The 20,474-nt window shown below is 40.2% G+C and overlaps 1 protein-coding gene across 2 annotated transcripts in view; it reads right to left on the bottom strand.

The window, feature by feature from the left end:
- wrn (WRN RecQ like helicase) overlaps positions 1-20,474 on the bottom strand; it is a 28,143-nt gene that overhangs the window by 4,569 nt on the left and 3,100 nt on the right. The window contains exons 2-32 of one of the 2 annotated variants that reach the window (XM_058412451.1): positions 19,097-19,215; positions 18,742-18,887; positions 18,513-18,661; positions 18,210-18,359; positions 17,703-17,751; positions 16,922-17,027; positions 16,247-16,580; positions 16,084-16,164; positions 14,907-15,021; positions 13,146-13,221; positions 12,834-12,901; positions 12,132-12,240; positions 11,446-11,514; positions 11,272-11,354; positions 10,887-10,993; positions 10,619-10,806; positions 10,356-10,530; positions 9,593-9,774; positions 9,358-9,459; positions 8,905-8,997; positions 7,299-7,440; positions 7,014-7,184; positions 5,576-5,670; positions 4,332-4,398; positions 4,122-4,189; positions 3,928-4,006; positions 3,578-3,690; positions 2,405-2,519; positions 2,154-2,291; positions 1,015-1,177; positions 756-916 (exon numbers count right to left, since the gene is read on the bottom strand). In XM_058412451.1, the coding sequence (XP_058268434.1) occupies positions 756-916; positions 1,015-1,177; positions 2,154-2,291; positions 2,405-2,519; positions 3,578-3,690; positions 3,928-4,006; positions 4,122-4,189; positions 4,332-4,398; positions 5,576-5,670; positions 7,014-7,184; positions 7,299-7,440; positions 8,905-8,997; positions 9,358-9,459; positions 9,593-9,774; positions 10,356-10,530; positions 10,619-10,806; positions 10,887-10,993; positions 11,272-11,354; positions 11,446-11,514; positions 12,132-12,240; positions 12,834-12,901; positions 13,146-13,221; positions 14,907-15,021; positions 16,084-16,164; positions 16,247-16,580; positions 16,922-17,027; positions 17,703-17,751; positions 18,210-18,359; positions 18,513-18,661; positions 18,742-18,887; positions 19,097-19,215 (3,813 nt within the window). Of the gene's footprint in view, positions 1-755; positions 917-1,014; positions 1,178-2,153; positions 2,292-2,404; positions 2,520-3,577; positions 3,691-3,927; positions 4,007-4,121; positions 4,190-4,331; positions 4,399-5,575; positions 5,671-7,013; positions 7,185-7,298; positions 7,441-8,904; positions 8,998-9,357; positions 9,460-9,592; positions 9,775-10,355; positions 10,531-10,618; positions 10,807-10,886; positions 10,994-11,271; positions 11,355-11,445; positions 11,515-12,131; positions 12,241-12,833; positions 12,902-13,145; positions 13,222-14,906; positions 15,022-16,083; positions 16,193-16,246; positions 16,581-16,921; positions 17,028-17,702; positions 17,752-18,209; positions 18,360-18,512; positions 18,662-18,741; positions 18,888-19,096; positions 19,216-20,474 lie in introns of both variants that reach the window. The other variant, XM_058412452.1, reaches the window with a different exon arrangement.

Below are 20,474 nucleotides of genomic sequence, written 5' to 3' on the forward strand. Positions count from 1 at the left end.
CAGAAGTAATGAAAAACATTGTGATGGAATAGCAGAAGTGACAACATTGCCAATAAGATCCTAAGAGGGCAGAAAAAAACAGGAATCTACCACAAATTGTATTTGTTGGTTTGTTGCTGTTTTTCCCAAGACAATAAAAACAGTCAGAAAACAGCAAAGCAAAGCTCTGGTGTGAACACTACTCACTAATTACCGGCTCAACCATATTTTACTGACCAAAGACACCACAGTCCCGCCTTTCTGTTGTCTATCAGCTCTGAGGTTCACAAATTCCCAGTACAGAGTTCACTTATACGTATTGCAAGTAACATATCTTTCACTTCCTGCATCTTTACCTTTAGCTAACTGGCTTTTCCTATCAGGCAAGCTGCTTTTTATTAGATGTTTTTGCTAAATAAGCGGAAAAGCTTGCTGTACACGTCTCCTGTATCACTGTAGCAAGTGAAAATCAAACACAAACTATATTAAAGTTATATAGAAATCTGAGGAAGAAAGGATACCGATTTAAGATGGCTGCTACTACTGTTTTCTGCTAAACCCTTGTCCTTCTGTAAACCATAGGCTGAGAGAGAGGTGCAAGACACTATAAACAGCACGTTGCTGCCCTCTGCTGGTCACTCATAAGAACTGAACAGCTTGGATTCTGATATTTTGTACTACAAAATCAATTCAGGATGGTGCAAACATGCTTAATTAGTACATGTTTCTGAACCCAGTGAGCTGTTAACCTGATTAGCATTAGCACTAGCACCAACCTGAGGCTCTATCCAGGTGATCTGGTGCCGTTCTGATGGCAGGTTGACAGGCTGTGGCTTTGGAAAGCCTTCATTCTGTAGCTTAGCAACACACAGCCTGAGGAGAAAAGTGCTGACGTCTTCTGGCACCATAGCACGGATGTTCTTAAAGTCACTGAGATCTGCAAGAGGAAGGACAAAACATGTTTACACCGCATGGCTATATAAATTTATAGCATCTTATTGTACCATAAGTGTAAGTGTGAAATCTCGGTGTTACCCGAGCTAAGAGGAGGAGAGGACAGAATTCGTGTGATGGTGTTGAATAGAGATGAGGACAGGCCAGCTCGTTCGGCGTCCAGTGGCTGGCTGGCCTTCTGAGCTTGTAGCAGATGAGATTCCACCACCGCCATGGGCAAGCTGCGAGCATCAGCTACTTGCCTCTGCACATGCACACAAACAGAGCTGATTATTAGATGCACATGAAAATCAAATTCATCTGTCAGCCACGTCCCTGTTTCACACACAGAAACTGGATCATTAGAACAGCAAAGCTTTAAGCCGTCAGATTTTTACCAATTATCTAAAACATCAGTAGTCTCTACAAAAGCACAAAAGTCCTCCTCTCCTGCATATGTTACTTCTTTGCTCAGGATGCACAACGACATGTTTAATGTGCTACTCCTTAAAAGAGGAGCCGTCTGAGACAGCACCTTTCTGCCATTCTTTTTTAGTACTATAAACAATCGGGTATCTGTTCAGCTTCAGCTGTTGCACACATTTTTCAAAAGCTGTAAAATATAAATTTCATAAACCATTTATTATGTAATCATTTCTAAAGTCATTCTGAATAATAAAATCAATCGTATTGGCTGAAGCAGGGATGTGCCGAGAGAACATACAAGAGAAGACACTGAGATCTCTCCAGAATTTCAGGTTTTAAAACTGAATTAAAATCACTTTCACTAAGGCACCACTCCAGTTCATTTTCTTCAGCTCTCCAGTTCTTACATGCTGTCTGTCCTCCATCATTTTGTTCTTAGTCCTTTACTTCTTTATCATCTGCATTTTTTTTTGTTATATGTGACTAAGGACTTATTTTGATTTAACTGTTTTATCTGCCTTATAATGGATTTTATAACATGACCCTTAGCTTGCGACAGGCTAGAAAGCCACAAATGAAAAATTCAGTCTCTTGACAAATAAAAGAAAAAAGAAAAAGAAAAAAACCCCAATTCAAATAAAAATATAAAAACTCTGAAAAAAGGTGCATCATCATAACTCATTAAATATATTAATAATCAAATTTCTTAATTCTTGTATTGTTTGTGTAGCAGATTTATGACATTTATTTGTGCCTAAAAATATCTGATTTTTCCCAAGAATAAATAAACAGTTTATTCATAACCTGCACCCTACCATGCTTTTGCCATCAATCTGGAAAAGTCTATAAGTTATGGCCACGCTATCAGACAGAAACAGCGCTGGGATTTTTCTTGTCTGTGCACTGTGTGTCTGTTCAGCACAGGAAGTAGAAGAGCTAGAAGTCACAGCCTCCTAGAAATACACAAGAGAGGTTAGGTTCATATGTACATAATGTCACCATTTGATTTCACACAGACAGATTGGAATATCACAAATAGGTTTTTAAGGCTTGTAGTGATATTTACCTGCAGGCCGTGTGTCTGGCAGAAGTCTGTGATGGTCTGGAGTAGAGGGGCCAACATGGCTGCTTTAGCCTCTGACACGCCGTCCACCAACTTCAGCTTGGCTACTGAGAAGGGCCTGGTATGTACACACACACACACACACACAAAACCATTGCCTTATCTGATGGCTTTCTGCTACATGCAGATGGTGAGAATTTGTCTACAGCTCTAAATGGTGGTTGTGGTGTAACAGTGTTTTATTTGTATTTAGCACTTAGTACAAACCGAGCATTGTCTGAGTGCCACATCCTATCCATGTTGCCAACCACATGCATGAGCACAATGACCCCTATATAATGGCAACCAGAATGATAATCCACCACATCTCAAAACACAAACTGACTTCATGAACATGACAATGATTTTAGTGGACTTCAGTGGCCTCCACAGTAACCTGATCTGAATCCAACAAAGCTAGAACAGGCATGAATGTGCAGCTGACAAACCTGCAGCAGCTATGTGATGCAATCAGGTCAATATGAAGCAGAATTTTGAAGAAGTGTTTCCAAAACTTTGTGGATGCCTCTCAGAACAGCCTAGTTATGCCTCAAAAACCTAAGGCTGTTCTGAGAGCGAAGGCTGATCTTGCCCAGTAGTAGTATGGTATCACTTTTAATAAAGAGGACAGTAAGCATATACACCGATCAGCCATAACATTGTGAGCAATGCCAGGTGAATAAGACTAATGATCTCCTCATCATGGCACTTGTTAGTGTTAAGACAAATTGTGATGGCTAGATCACTGGATCAGAGCATCTCCAAAACTGCAGCTCTTGTGGGGTGTTCCCAGTCTGCAGTGGTCAGTGTCTATCAAAAGTTTCATTTAAGTCCAGTAAGTCCTTTAAGTCCTGTAAGCATCCTTTAGTCCTGTAAGTTGAGAGGTGTGACCCATGGAGGCGCATGGAAGCCCACTTTACAACTTACAGGACTTACAGGATCTGCTGCTAATATCTTGGTGCCAGATACCACAGCACACCTTCAAGGATCCGTCCATGCCTCGACGGGTCAGAGCTGTTTTGGCAGCAAAAGGGGGACCAACCCAATATTAGGCAGGTGGTCATAATGTTATGCCTGATCGGTGTACATGTGAGATTAAAAAAATCATTCTGATCTTGAAGCATCATTTCCCTATACCTTAACTTGGCCAGGTCCAGGAGGATTTTGTTGGTAGCCAGAATGGCAGGAGGGATGTCCTTCATGCTGGCTAGTTTTTGCCGCTCAGCTACCAGCTTGCTGTACAGCTCAGCCTTCAATAGATCGCAACATAAAGAGGGACAGGATGAACCGAGACGACCCGTTTCCTCAGTTTTAGAGAGGTAACAATTTTGATGCTATATCATAAAAGTATCCCATCTGTCTTATTCATTAAAATTCTAGATAACACCCAGCCCATGCTTTTGGCTATAAAACATGAATAAAAAGCCAGCAAACTGACTAGACCTTTTTTTTTTCTTTTTTTTAAAAAATAAAACCAGCAGCAGTACCTGTAACTCCATTTCCCTCGCAGAGACTGCAGGAGGCTGAGGTGTGGCTTTAGGAGCAGGTTGCAAACCAGGAACTGACCTGAGAGGCAGCAATAACATTAACTTTTGTACTAATTCAATAATCTACATTAAATCATACTGAATCTATTAAACATAGATATAGTTGCTGTTTTCAGCAGATAAATTCACTATACCTATAATGTGATGCTCTGTTATTTTTGCCCACAGCACTGGAGTCCACCTGAGGCCTAAAATTTGTTCTCTGCAATAAAACAGAGGACGTGTAACAGATGATTAGGAACACAAACACGTCCACGTTTTAAACGGACATCTGGGTCGGCAAACGTGGATAACAAAATACATGATCCACTCTGGCTTAACTGCCCACACTGACCAACACTAACCTGAGCTGTACTGGGTAAAGCCTGGTCTCGAACATCAACCACAACAGGTTTTGGATCTTGTTTTTTCCTAAAGACAAACATCATGAACACAAATACATAGATACGAGCTTATGTTGTGATAATAAACTCAAAATTAATCTTATATTAGTCTTTACATACACTACTTTATTAAATTTCAACCAGTAATGCATTAGAAAGAAAGAAGGAAATCCTGGAGTAACAGCTGGAGTCTTTAAAAGAACCTGACAAGAGGAAGAACCTACAAGGAAACCATGGCAGGAAGTATTACAAAGGTTCCCACACAACAAACAGTGCATGTCTGAATATTGCCACATGCCTCGACTCAATATCATGTCTGGTGCATGCTTTGATGTCTCATTTAGCGACATATGGTTGTTCTCATATTTAGTCAGGTTAAATTGGGCCTAATACAGAAGCCCTCAGTGAATGTACCAGAGCATGAGAATCAGAGTGTGAGTAAATCCATGAAAGGCTTGGGGTATGAGTGAAAGAATCAGGGCAGGAGTGAACATGTCAGTGAGAGTAAATGAGCGAACAAATAAGAGCATGTGTCAATCTATGAATGCATCAGAGTCCAGCAAGGAGAAGTGGACACAGTCCCTCCAGAATTTTATGCAATTTTTTTTGTGATTGCTGTGGCCAAAAATGATTTTACTGCACCATTTTACAAAATTTGTGATGGAGCAGGTTATGTGCTTTTTAGACATACTTAAATTATTGAAACTACAAGCACAGGATTCTTCTTTTAAACTTCTACCAGTGAAGACACATACAGTATGTAATTACTTTTATGACTGCTGCCCTTATGTTCGAAGCCTGAGTTTCAAAGAGGGCTTTGGATGAATGCTCATCGTGATGACAATCTGAGGAACTGCAAAACAATCGGTGGTCATTTTTATCTGCGGTAAAATTGCAAGCTTCTCCAAATATTGTGGAGTTTGCTTACTTTTGCATTCATTTCCTTAATCACAAAAAAATGTAAAGATCACAAAAACCCTGGAGGGACCGAACACGAGAGTGTGAGGCAAGGCCCGAGCAAAGAAAAGTGCAGGTGAATTGAAGTGAGCTTGAAGGAAAGAATGAGTAATTCAGGACATGACAGGAAGGAGGAGGAGAGTGTGTGGTTGGAAAGTGAAAACGCAAATACGCAGGGTTCAGTCAGACAGTGATACACAATGAGTGGGTGAAGCAGTAAACTCTATCAGGAAGATGTTTACACTTACTTTGGCACATAAACTCTTGAAAAAAGGTTTCTGTTTGGGTGAAGAAGGAGGGTTCTCTGCTTCTCATCCTGAGCTTTACTTAACCATGTCCTTCCCTGTGACCATATCATACCACATATCACATATCATATCATTCAACCATATACAGCTGGTCTAGTAGTAAACAGTACCCTACAGTGATTGTGTGCAAACGTGCATATCATATATCATATCATATCATGACTGTCTTTATGATCTCAATCACCCTTGTTAGTGGGTGGGATATATTAGGCAGCAAGTCAACATTTTGTCCTCAAAGTTGATGTTAGAAGCAGGAAAAATGGACAAGTGTAAGGATTTGAGCGAGTTTGATGAAGGACCAAATTGTGATGGCTAGACCACTGGATCAGAGCATCTCCAAAACTGCAGCTCTTGTGGGGTGTTCCCGGTCTGCAGTGGTCAGTATCTATCAAAAGTGGTCCAAAGAAGGAACAGTGGTGAACCGGAGGGTCATTGATGGACAAGGCTCATTGATGGACATGGGGAGAGAAGGCTGACCCGTGTGATCCGATCCAACAGATGAGCTACTGTTGCTCAAATTGCTGAAGTTAATGCTGGTTCTGATAGAAAGGGGTCAGAATACACAATGCATCACAGTTTGCTGCATACAGGGCTGCACAGGCCAGTCAGAGTGACCACGGTGACCCCTGTGCACCACCGAAAGCACCAACAATGGGCACGTCAGAACTGGACCAGAGAGCAATAGAAGAAGGTGGCCTGGTCTGATGAATCACGTTTTCTTCTACATCACATGGATGGCTGGGTGTGTGTGTGCGTCTCTTACCTGGGGAACACATGGCACCAGGATGCACTATGGGAAGAAGGCGAGCCGGTGGAGGCAGTGTCCTGCTTTGGGCAATGTTCTGCTGGGAAACCTTGGGTCCTGCCATCCATGTGGATGTTACTTTGACACGTACCACCTACCTAAGCACTGCTGCAGACCATCTACACCCTTTCATGGAAACGCTATTCCCTGATGGCTGTGGCCTCTTTCAGCAGGATAATGCACCGTGCCACAAAGCAGAAATGATCCAGGAATGGTTTAATGACCACAACAACCAGTTTGAGGTGTGGACTTGACCTCCAAATTCCCCAGATCTCAATCCAATCCAGCATCTGTGGGATGTGCTGGACAAACAAGTCTGGTCCATCGAAACAGGACTTAAAGGATTTGCTGCTAACATCTTGGTGCCAGATACCACAGCACACCTTCAGGGATCTAGTGGAGTCCATGCCTTGATGGGTCAGGGCTGTTTTGGCAGCAAAAGGGGGACCAACACTATATTAGGCAGGTGGTCATAATGGTATGGCTCATCTGTGTATATATGGCTACTGAAAACAGCACTGCTATAGTGTGTGTTGTGTGTTCAACTACACTGGGTGCTTCAAACAACAGTACCTTGGGAGTGAGTATACAGAGCGTGGTGAACTTATTATAACCAGACGCCTCCATTAGGTACTTCTCACTGATGAGCTCACGACCAAGTGCTCTCCACCAGGCTTCAGACACCCCCCTGCCTGCGCCAAACAAAGTGTGCTGACGAAAGCGTTCAGGAACTCTCTGAGCGGTCTGCAAAAAAAAAAGGAAATGAGTTGGCAAAGATGTTTAGCCAAACATTCCATTTATTAAGGAGGCATGTAGTGTATTCTCCAGACCAGACTGTGTAGTTGCATTGCATCTTACTGAGCCTCGCAGCAGCAGGATGGGAGCTGTAATGCCAAATTTCTCTCCCATTGCACTCACTGCCCCCATCAGCTGGAATGCACACACACCGAAATCCTCAACATCTTGCTCTGAACAGTCCTGGCTTTGGCTTTTGGTGGGCCTGAGGAAATCACAAATGAACATATTACAGCTAAGACAGGAGACCACAGAGTACCTCCTACCATGGGTATTGATGAAGTCAGAATACAGAACAGAACAGAACCAATAATCATAATACTACCCGAAAGTGTAGAACATCAGCTCATGTATGCTAATTTTTTTATCTTTGATAGTTATCTTTCATTTTCTAAATGCAAAACATTATTCATTGCTTTACACCTCAGTGTTGTTAAATTCTCAAATCTGATTGTTCATAAATTGTTTATTCATTCTCTATAAAAGCAGTACAGGGTTAATCCCATGTTAATATTAATAAACTCATTATTAATAAACTCGTTATTTTTTAAGTGTGAGATTGTTGATATTTGTTTGAAATTCTCCTTCATCAGCAGTAGCAAAGCTGAGAGTTACAAAGCACAGAGTCACATCACAAGACAGACTGAATAAAGCTCGTTAATCTGAATTGCAAATATCCAACTAGGATATTTAAAACATCAACGTGGAATTCCTACTGAAAACGACAGGCATGTATCTCAACCCTGAGTTCAACATATGATGTCAGGACAACATGGCTGCCTGGCCTATTAACAATAAATTAAAAAATCATTTCAAATTTATAACACTGAAGTTACAGTTCTACATCTGCAGAAAGCAAATACATCATAAACACATGATCACTGATATCACATGATCCTGGTTCACGTGCATGTTGTTTGAATGCACAGAGCTTGAGAATGATGTAAACCCAATTGCACCATATAATTATACCCAGATGTCAATTTTGCATATGCAATCTCACCAACTGTAAACACATATCTTGAATCCTGTGATTATTTAATTGTGGTGAGATATATATATATATGACAGTTAGCATTTCTGTCCTACAACCTTGCACATAGTTTGCTATGAACAATACAGATCATGTTTTCAAAAATTTACACATTTATCCTCGTCACTATTTCCCTGAAATACACAGTAAGCTACACAAAATTACCTACTCCAAAGGTGAATAAATGCCTAGTTGTTATCAGATATTTTAAGTCCTTTTTATTATTATGGCCAGACTACCTGGTTGGCAAACACCAGACTTTTCAGCCTTATTAGGAATTCAACATTCACCGAGCTGTCAGTAAAATTTCAGATGATGCCCAGAAAGAACACGCGTAACAATTGACATACAGTAAGTGACTGGATGATTATAGAGTGGATGATTATAGAGCAGGAAAAATCAGAATGGGAAAATGACATGATAAGTGAGCGGGCGATTATCGAGAGAGGAAAAAAAAGGGAAGAGAGTTTTAGAGATTACGGACAATCAGATGATTATCAAGAGAGAAAACTGATCTTGAGATTACAAAATCCGTGCTGGTCACGGCGAGGATAAATGAATTATTTGTCACTTGTCAGATAAAGGATTATCATTGTCCGTTTGTTTTATTGTAATTCACACGCTGCTGACTCGTACCCAGATTTGCAGTTGTCACAACACTTGCCGGTCCCCATAATACCCGAAGTGACTTTTCTGAGTTGCTTATCCTCAAAATGAGACAAGATCAACCTGCAAAATTGAATATTTTGATATGAATAATAGAACATTGTCTTGAAAACACAATCTATGTTAAATCACAGACCAGGTTTCTGCTTGTGGAAAATCAATAACCTAATGATCAGCATTTATTCTAACATATTAGTGTCAAAAGTGACCTGTGTTATAAAAATCTGACTACTGATACTGATAGTATTGTTTCTAGGTATAGAAATATAGGACTATACTATTCTAGAAAAGTAAAATATGGCTAAAAGGGCTTCTGGACACAGTGAATTCTATTATAGAAACAATACAAAGACAAGGTTGTCAAGCCAGCACATTTACATATGTAAACAGGTAAGAAAATTGTCAGGCACGCAGTGAACCTACTTCCTTCTGCATTTAGTGGAATTCAAATATTTTTCCATCTTGGCCATCATTTCCATTTTGTAGCCCCTGAATCGATCACTTTTTGTCTTGTTGAGTAGAAACCTGGGCAAATAGAAAACTACGTAAGACCAAATGCTAACTTTAGCTAAAACACTGATTTTTTAAATGCTATTTATGTTGCTAAGCCTTGCATGAAAAGGACTCTAGAGAATGTTGAGCATTAGAGAAGAGTCACCTGTTGAGTATCATATCGCTAGGTGTCCAGAGGACGTGGCAGGCACTGGGCAGTCCGTCTCTACCTGCTCGTCCGATCTCCTGGTAGTAAGACTCCATCTCTTTTGGTGCTCCGTAGTGAATGACCTTTCTAATATCAGGCTTGTTAATTCCCATTCCAAAAGCAACAGTAGCCACCACACACTAGAAACAACACAGAATGGTTTTAAAAATGAATGACCTGAGGTAATTATCAGTCTTACAGGGTTTTCTAAGGGATGTTTCAAATGACCAAGCTATCAGTATAATGTGAAGTTCTTCTCATTTCAGAAGGATCATAAATAACCAATATACATTCAGTAGAAAAACCATATTGTTTAGTTTTCAGCTCCGTCGCACTGTATTGTATGATTTGTGTGTTATACTCTCACACAGGATATAACAACTATTTTAGTGGAATGTCCACATTTCACTAAAATCGTGTGGACAAAATACATACCTTAAAACAGAAACACAGGATCAACCATCATATCATTACTTCCGTATCTGTATGAACTACGTACACTCACCAGAGGGAATCATTTTGATGTACTGCTTTACCCGGTCTTACCTAATTTTACTAGATCTTAGAAAGTCTAAATTCAAATGTTGCTGTGTCGCTTGCCATTGTTGCTACTTCGTGTTGCTCAAGTAGGTAGAAACTGAATGGTTTCCTGTCACTTTGTTGCTTTCCAGTGTGAAAGTAGGGATTACACGCTGAGCTCAAAAGGAGATCAGAAACAAACCTGTATCTCATCTCTCATGAACTGATACTGCGTCTCTCTCCTTTGCTTGAGTCCGAGGCCTGCGTGGTACACTCCACAGCGGATGCCCAGCTTAAACAGAGCAGAAGTCACTCTCTCTGCTTCCTTCTTAGATGGGCAGTATACAATGGCTGAGCCCTCAAACTCATAATCACCCCTAAAATGAGATTTCCACAAAGAGAAAAATAAAATCAGCAGTCCTTTCTAAGAAATCATCATGGTTTAGAAACAAGGCAATGACACACCCTTTCTTTTTCACCAGGAACGACTTGAGGTCCTGGATGATGTCACCAGATTTGCGGTTCACATCCAGATAGAGGTTAGGCCGGTCAAAAGAGGTGCAGGTGACTTGAGGGGTAACCAAGTGGAGGCTATTCACTATGTCGTCTCGAATAGAGGGGCTTGCCGTGGCTGTAAGTGCCACAATGGGAACCTATACAAAAGTGGAATAAATGTATTACTAAAATAAAAAAGTGGGATGTTTTGTGGAATTACTACGTGAACGTAACTCACATCTGGAAGTCTTCTTTTCAATTTGCCGAGGTCTCGATAAGCACTTCGGAAATCGTGCCCCCACTGAGAAATACAATGGGCTTCATCCACTGCAATCAGACAAACACCTAAAAACAAACAGCAGATTTCCATTAGTTTATTAGTTAAATCAAAATCTAATAAGGTTTCTGAAATGATACTAATATTTGTTTTTTTAAAAACACATGCTAGTCAGGTTAAGATGACATATTCCTGGTCACAGCCACCAAGACATACAAAAAAAAACAATTGCAAATGAAGTAAGCAGCCAATCCTGCCTCATCGCACTTCACTGGAGGAAAGTTCAGTAGTGTGAAGCAGGTTTCTTAAACACCACGGCCTCTTTCACCTTTTCGTGTTTGCTTACCAATTGATTTATTCAGCTGTTCAAGAAGAGATATATTTCCTGAGCAGAATTCTGGTGTCATGTATACGACTCTGAAATGCCCCCTAGAGGTCAAACACAAAACCAAAAAAATCCTTGTGTGAGAAAAGTAAAAGCACAATGCTTTTGGATTTAGATCAGATCACAGCAACCTACTTTTGTAAATCAGGTAATACATTCTGGGTCTGGGCCGATCCAAGGAAACAGGCGGGGATGTTGGACATCCTGGAACGCACAAGGATATAAAGAATGCGTCACTTTACATTACAGAGCTTGAACTCTAAGAACAAGACATAATGGAATTGCTTAAGCATTTCTTATTTCATATAGAAACAAGTTTTTAAATGTTATGTACATGTCTGTAGTATGGATGACATGTTTATGTTTATACAGATATACTTGGGATGTGCTTAATGATTCTGGTGCTTGTTGATCTGTTACAGTGGTGTTTGATGGGAAAACATTTCTGGACTATTGAGTAAGCATGCTTCAAGTGGCATAGATTCCCACTGAAATCTTCATGCCCTGCTGCTGAAGTTGTCGCTTAACCTCCAGTGCAGCCGTCTAGTATAAGAAGAGGCAGAGCTCATAAATTATTAAATGGAAACACGAAATAAGCAGCAAATTCATCTTGTCTGTATTTTGCACCGCAGTATGTGAGATAACGGTATTCTGTCTCATGCCTATCACATGCTAATTATAGAGATTTATATCAGAGTAATCTGCTGTTACGTCAAGCAAGAAGCATCTCAGGATGTATAAAATAACATGCAAATTAAATGGGCTGGCCAAATCAAGCTGCTCGTACAACCGGGAAAATGAGCTCCCTCAGGGTTACCCACTTGAGCTGCAGCACCTGGTCCTCCATTAGTGCAATCAGAGGGGAGATGACCACGCTGATGTTCACACAGTACACAGGCGGGAACTGGAAGCACAAACTCTTTCCATAACCTACAAAAGAGCTCAACATCATTCAAATAGAATCAGCTTCAACTTTCATCATGGAGTTAAAATCGACTAGCATGTAGCATTTAAAGGGACAGTCTGTAGGTTTTAGAGCCTTCTGCAAACTATTAGGCAAACTGCAATTGCAGGGGGGGGGGATCACAGGATTTCTCTCTTTCCCTTTCATCTCACCAACATGTTAACGGATAAGTAAATCTGTTGTAAAATGTTAGGAATAGGGACTCATTTCTGGACCAGAAAAACAAAAGCAAACAGAAGCCTGAAATAAAATACTACTCTGATTCATTATACTGAAATATTGTTTCTACAGGTTCCCACCTGAGAGTTTTATCTTCAGGCATTACATAATTTAAAATGACCATGCCAAGAGGCTTGCACACACACACACAACACATCTTATATAAAAAACATGATATCTACTGTATAAGCTAGCAAAAGAATAATACTAATAATAATATAGCAAGGCCACTGCTATGAATCGGCTAATTATACGTCCACTAGCGCACAGCAAGTGCTTTAAATATCTCTCTCTCTCTCAAAAATTCATCACCCTTCCCAGAAAAAGGAAAAACCCATACCAGTTGCCATGACAACAAGGTTATCCCTCCTCTGCTCAAGCACGGACTGAATCACTTTCCATTGTACCCTGCAGACGAGTGTCATGTGCTAAATTAGACTTAGCTTCATTGAAAATTACAGTGGTAAAGAACATGCACAGCCTTTAACACACATTAACATCAAACAAATACGATCGATAGATAGATAGATAGATAGATAGATAGATAGATAGATAGATAGATAGATAGATACCTCTGTCAACCTGGACAAGTGACATATCTGAATATTTATTACATTATATGATTAAAACTGGAAGAAAAATGTAGACATACGGTTTAAAACTGTGATGTCCAAAATACATTTTCAGGCATTTGATCTGTTCAGGAGTTGGTTGAGGAAGATTTGCATCTAAAAAAATAATGACAAACCCGTAAACAAAACCTGCATTGAAAGAGCATTAGTTAGGAAGTCAGCTCTGTTGCCTTGCATTGTCTATGTTATGAAGGTTGCATTATATTCTGTGTTACTGCACACTTCATGAAACAGAACATGAACATTCAAGCAAATGGTTCGTTTATGAATTCCATTTTCACTACTTAAATGTTATTCTGCTTATTTGCTAAATCCTTAGTACTATTACATACATTTTAGCATTTAACCCTCCCTAATATTTTATGAAATGTTTTAACAGAAAATGTTTTGGGACACCCCTCCAGATCATTGAGTTCAGGTGTTGTTTTTCAGGGGTTGGACTCGGCCCCTTACTTCCAGTGAAAGGAACTCTTAATGCTTCACCTTCATCCCAAGACATTTTGGACAATTTCATGCTCTTTGTGGGAACAGTTTGGGGATGACCCCTTCCTGTTCCAACATGACTGCACACCAGTGACCAAAGCAAGGTCCATAAAGACATGGATGAGTGAGTTTGGTGTGGAGGAACTTGACTGTCCTGCACAGAGTCCTGACCTCAACCCCATAGAACACCTTTGGGATGAATTAGAGTGGAGACTGAGCCAGGCCAAAACTGGGATGTCTGTCTTTACATGCACATGAATGTAATATGGAGTTGTCCTGCCCTTCGCAGCTATAACAGCTTCAACTCTTCTGGGAAGGCTTTCCACAAGGTTTAGGAGTGTGTTTATGGGAATTTTTGACCATTCTTCTAGAAGCACATTTGTGAGGTCAGGCACTGATGTTGGATGAGAAGGTCTGGCTCACAGTCTCCACTCTTGCTTTGGTCACTGGTGTGCAGTCATGTTGGAACAGGAAGGGGTCATCCCCAAACATCCCACAAAGTTGGGAGCATGAAATTGTCCAAAATGTCTTGGTAAGGTGAAGCATTAAGAGTTCCTTTCACTGGAACTAAGGGGCCGAGCCCAACCCCTGAATGCAATGATCTGGAGGGGTGTCCCAAAACTTTTGGCAATATAGTGTATATTTGCATTTTCATACCATACCACTATCAAAGTCTCAATTCTGATTGGTAGGAAGTGATGATTAAGATCCTATAACAGCAGATTAGACTATAGTGACAACTTGCAAGCCAAATCATACGTTTCTACTAATGAGCTTGTTCCAATATGTGTGTATATTTGTATATTCCAATATATGTGAAAAATATATGTATTTTTCAAAGCATTTTGGACGCAGTCACTAGCGTCAGCATTTCAGTCTTCAAGATAGATGACTTCAGTAAAATAAGCTGCATTGTCTGTCTGAATGGCTTTTCAATTGGGAGACAAATTATGGGGAACAAGAATTAATACAAAGCTGTTTTATGGACCTTCCACTACAGGTAACTATACACAGATACAAAAGTATGATGTGTCATTCTGTAATAATGTACATGTAAATAAGGATTATCATCATCATAGGCAAATAGCAGCAGGATAAGAGGAATAAAGCACTTCTGAACCTGTTATAGGAAATGATTCAAGTTCATGGTGGCGAATGCATCATCGCCACTAGGTCACTGATTATTTCCTAGCTGTCTTAAAATAATAATAATAATAATAATAATAATAATAATAATAATAATAATAATAAAAAAAGTTATTCTCTGGAAATAAAAAAGCCCAAACTAGATCACTTGCCAAATCCTTCCTCTTCGTCCTCTTCAACAACCTCATCTTCATCATCAGCAATTACCTCAGCTTCATTAGGCTGCTTTTCAATACTGTCATTCAGTTTCTCCATTTTTTCAGCACACTATTAAAAAAAAACATGAACAGATTCAAGCTGTAAGCAGAACACACAGAAGCTTATTTGAGATGGCAGATGTTAGGATTAAATGGCTACTGATCAAAAAGGAATTTCATTTCTGATTTCCACCGCTTGAAATTTGCCTGTCTGGAAGACAAGTACGACGAGCTACACATCAGCAGAAACGTGGGCTGTGTATTTATAGATAAAGTTCCAATAATATATTAAGATATACAGCAGCCTCTAGAGTTTACACAGAATGGTGCGAAAAACCAAAAATATTGTGTGAGCAACGTTTCTCTGGGTGGAAAATGGAAACGCCTTGTTTGATTAAACCACCTTGGGGTCAAAGGAAAATGACCAGATTGGTTCAGACTGCTAGGAATGATCCAGTAACTCAAATAATCACTCTTTACAACTGTGGTGAGCAGAAAAGCATCTCGGCATACACGAAACATCTAACCATAAAACGAATGGGTGACAACAGCACACTGGGTTCCAGTCCTGTTAGATGAGGTTATCACGGACACAAACACATAGAAACTGGACAGTGATAGCCTCAGATTCCTGTTCTTGGCTGACAGGAGTGGAACCCGATGCGGTCTTCTGCTGTTGTAGCAAATCCATCTCAATGTTTGATGTGTTGAGATGCTTTTCTACTCACCATGGATGCAAATAGTGTTCATTTTAGTAAGTTACTATACACTTCCTGTCAACTCAAACCAGATCTTTTTCCTCATTCAGTGTTTTCTTTTCTGCGTAAACTCTAGAGGCTGTTGTGTGCAGAAATCCCAGGAGATCAGCAGTTTATAAAATACTGAAACCAGTACATCTGGCACCAACAACCATGCCCCGATCAAAGTAACAGATCAGAGAACTTTTTCTGCCATTTTGACGTTTGATGTGAACGTGAAGTGAAGCACTTGACCTGCATCTGCGTGAGTTTTTTAGCACTGCGCCTCTGCAGTCCGCCTCTGGCTGACCAGATAACTGCATGAATGTGATGGTGTTCCTACATAGTGATTATATATAGTGAATGTATATGTGAAAGCAAAAACATGGCTCTACCTGAATCATTTCATTGTCAAACTCCTCATCGCTTTCAAGTTCATGCGACAACTCAGCAGAGTCTTCCTGAGCCGATCTCTCCTTCGTTAAAGGGTAGAAGAAAGCCGAGCTGTTAAAATCACACAAAGCAAACGACTCGGTTTAAGATGCAGAAAAAACATACCTCGAAAGCTAAAATGGATTGCTCCTCGTTCTCTTCCTGTCTGGCCTGCATCTCCAGCATCTGAAGCTCATACTCTGAGATATCCAAGGACATGAGGTATTCCCTCTGTACTGTCTGGCCAGGGCCATTTTTATCCTCTTCCAATGACACTGAATGCTTTACATAATCACGATTGGCTTCAGGCTCAATGGTGTTGATCACAGCACTCTGGGAGTTAGTGCTGTGATTCATGCTGGCTTTAGAGAAACGTTCTTCTGCTGTGTTTCGGCTGCTTATCAGGTGATCTTTAAGAGATGAAACATGCTGAGATAGGTCGTCCACTAGCTTTTCAGTTCTGCAGGATCAAAATGTGTCCATTATTAATAAATATTCTTCAACCAGTTTGCTTAATTATTAAAATGTGAGGGAACGCCCATTAATATTTGTATTTATAGACTCTCCCAGTGCATGTAAATCCATAAAAGTCTATCGAATACATCTCTTCTAGGTGTAGTCAGAAATGTGCATCATACTGCGTCAGCTTTAAACTGTGTCTACAGAAACGCCCCGAACTCCAGGATGCAGAAAAAGAGGAAGTAAGAATAGCATAACCAATAATTCAAATACTGTGGTTACAGATCTATTACTACAACAACTGTAACATAACACACAAAACATAACAAAAAAATATTTAACCTGCTTGTACAGCTGAGGCCTTCAGGAAAACAGCTAGTAATGTCTTCAAGTTCTTTGCTAATCTGACAAAGCTTCTGTTTCAAACAATCTTGAGCTTTCACTGAACCTGTATCATTGCAACATGAACATATTTGGAGAGATGATTAGCAGATTGAAAAGAAAAAAAAAATGGCAGAATCAGAAATAGTTCATATGGCCAAAGTTTTTGTGGACACCTGACCATTACATCTATAAGTGCTTGATGAACATCCCTTTCTACATGTTAGCCTCCCCCTGTGCTTTTATAATGAGCTCCACTCTTCTGGGAAGGCTTTCCTCCAGATTTTGGAGAGTGGCTGTAGGGATTTTATGCTCATTCAGCCACAAGAGCTTTAAAGAGATCAGGTAATGTTAAGTTAGGAGGCCTGAGTCTGTTCAGTCTGTGTCCCAGTTCATCCTAGAGGTGTTCAGTGGGGTTGAGGTCAGGTCTCTCGAGTTCTTCTACAACCAACCATGTCTTCATGGTCATCACTCTGTGTACAGGAGCACCGTCATGCTGGAACATGTTTATTTCCAGTAAGAGGAAACTGTAATGCTACAGCACACAAAGACATTCAATACAATTGCATGCTTCTCATTTTGTGGCAAGGGTTTTAGGAAGAATCACATGGGTGTGATGGTCAGGTATGCACAAAAACTTTCCATATATAGTTTACAACTTTCCCTTAGTTTCTTTATTTAAAAAAAAATAAATAAATAAATAAATAAATAAATAGAAGCAAGTGTATGCAGTATTATTCACCTGGGTTCACCACCATACTTTCTAGTTTCTGGTGTGCTAGGAATCCAGCCTGTAAGGAAATGTAAAGAAGTCACTAAAATGTTTTTGGCTGTTTGTTTGAAATAAATTCTTTTTGCATTAACAGCACAGTCTAGACTGCTTTATTCTGCTTGTATCACAGCAATCTGCCAATGATTACAATCAATGTTTAATTTAATAACAAACAGTATGTTACAGTTAGAAATGTCCACAAGCCAATTTAATTCCTGTTACGTCCAAGCAATTTCAAGTTCCATCACCATCATCACTTTTTGTCTCACTTCAATTTAATAAGACAAAAACAGAAACAGACAAATCCTCACAGCCACACTCCAAAATCTAGAAGAGTGGAAGTTATTATAACTCTAAACGTGGATTAAATCTGGAATCGGATGTTGAACAAGCACACATGGGTGAGATGCACACAGGTGGCCGCATACTTATGAACACCTCTCGAGAATATACGTAGTAAATAAGTGTCCCACTCACATAGGCATCTGTTGCAGCATATCGTTTCTGCTCCTCTGTGAGGCCAAAGTCATCCCAGTGGCTACAGCGGACGTCCTTGTCTTTAAAGAGACGCTTTTTGAACAAGTGCTTGACCAGCCCATCCAAGCTCCATTTCTCAACACATTTCAGCTGATTTTAGAGAAACAGTCAGGAAAAATGACACATGGTATCTTAGCATTCTCTGGTACATCAACAATATGGGCTCTGACTAGGTTTTCTTGCCATTTTTAAGAAAAAGTATTTAGCTTTGACTATTTGAGTATGGAAAAAAAAGTGACTTACTTTCTCGTTTGCCAATTCAGAAAGCTCTACAAAATTCTTCACTTGAATTTCATAATCAGACAGTAGCTTCCACTTATCTCCTTCGACACCCACCCCAACCTTTCTGATGCGCTCATCCTCCAGAAATATTTTTAGGCCAGGAGGGAATCCTGCAACGGCATGGAGAGGTGAGTGGGAGGCTTGGAGAAGAATCCATGATTCATTTATGACTGCAAGCAAAGCAATCTACCTGACATTGACGAGATGTGAAAAAGGTAGCATTTCTCCTCGGAGGCGCAAAGCTGAACCAGAGCGACCTTCTTAGTCTTCCCCTTGGTGAAAGACGGAGGCCATTCTAAATCAAAGCCCACCGCCGAGCCGGGTACGAGAGAGGATCTGCGTGGAGATGAAAAACATGCAACCAACACAACAGGATTAAAAATGTACCTTGTATAGTCTCTATTTTTCCATTAAATATGTATGTATACCTATATCGTATACAGTGCCATTGTGTGATACAATTCAGGGTTAATACTGGGACATAATCTAAGCTTTTAGGAGTGACATTCTTTGCAATATTCTCTATTACAGTTATTAAATATTACCTTAAATCCTCTGCTAAAAAAGAGCAATCATTTTTCTCCTGGCTGTAGATCACTTCACCACCAAATTCCAGATAAGGAAGATCATCCTCAATGACATTCTTTATGTAGATATCCTGTGACTGATCAGAAAAAAGAAACACAAATATCTACCTTTTTTATACTTAAAAAACAAACAAACAAACAAAGCAGGTCCTTGGCGGTTTACAGTGTCCACTCTTACATGCAGAGTAGGAGTATTTAAATGTTTGAGCTTTGTTGTTCTAAACATATTTCCCTAAGTATGTAAAGCACTTGAATGTAATACCATGCAAATTTGCTCACGCTCATTTGGTTAAGCCAAGAAGCCTTTTCATTGATCATGAACCAAGACTTTTACAGTAAAAACGAAAGCAAAAGAGCAGAAAAGCATGTGACCATGAATCATGCCATATTTAGCTTTTTTTTTAATTGTTGCTTTTATTTATTTTATTAAACTTTGAACTTATTATTAGAATAATAATTATTATTGTGTTTGTATACAATCCAGAAAATATGCAAAAATAAATCTGTTCATTTGTCTTCAGTGACTGTATTATAAATGCTGTGGAGGACACAGGGCCTCTCCTGTGAGCACTGGACTTTATGTTCACCTACAGTGATTTTATGGCTGCAGTGAAGTCTCTAGTAGGTGTTCCTACAACTGGTTGCCATAGTAATAACGTATACACAGATGAGCCATAACATTAGGACCACCTGCCGAATTTTGTGTTGGTCCCCCTTTTGCTGCCAAAACAGCCCTGACCCATTGAGGCATGGACTCCACTAGATCCCTGAAGGTGTGCTGTGGGATCTGGCACCAAGATCTTAGCAGCAGATCCTTGAAGTCCTGTTAGCTGTGAGGTGGGGCCTCCATGGATCAGACTTGTTTGTCCAGCACATACCACAGATGCTGGATTGGATTGAGATCTGGGGAATCTGGAGTTGAGGTCAACACCTCAAACTGGTTGTTGTGGTCATTAAACCATTCCTGAACCATTTCTGCTTTGTGTCATGGCACATTATCCTGCTGAAAGAGGCCACAGCCATCAGGGAATAGCGTTTCCATGAAAGGGTGTAGATGGTCTGTAACAATGCTTAGGTAGGTGGTATGTGTCAAAGGAACACCCACCTGGATGGCAGGACCCAAGGTTTCCCAGCAGAACATTACCCAAAGCAGGACACTGTCTCTGCCGGCTCGCCTTCTTCCCATAGTGCATCCTGGTGCCATGTGTTCCCCAGGTAAGAGACGCACACACATATTCTGACCCCTTTCTATCAGAACCAGCATTAACTTCTTCAGCAATTTGAGCAACAGTAGCTCGTCTGTTGGATCGGATCACACGGGCCAGCCTTCACTCGC

The sequence above is a fragment of the Hemibagrus wyckioides genome, linkage group LG16 (assembly GCF_019097595.1).
Source record: "Hemibagrus wyckioides isolate EC202008001 linkage group LG16, SWU_Hwy_1.0, whole genome shotgun sequence".
Classification (NCBI taxonomy): domain Eukaryota; kingdom Metazoa; phylum Chordata; class Actinopteri; order Siluriformes; family Bagridae; genus Hemibagrus; species Hemibagrus wyckioides.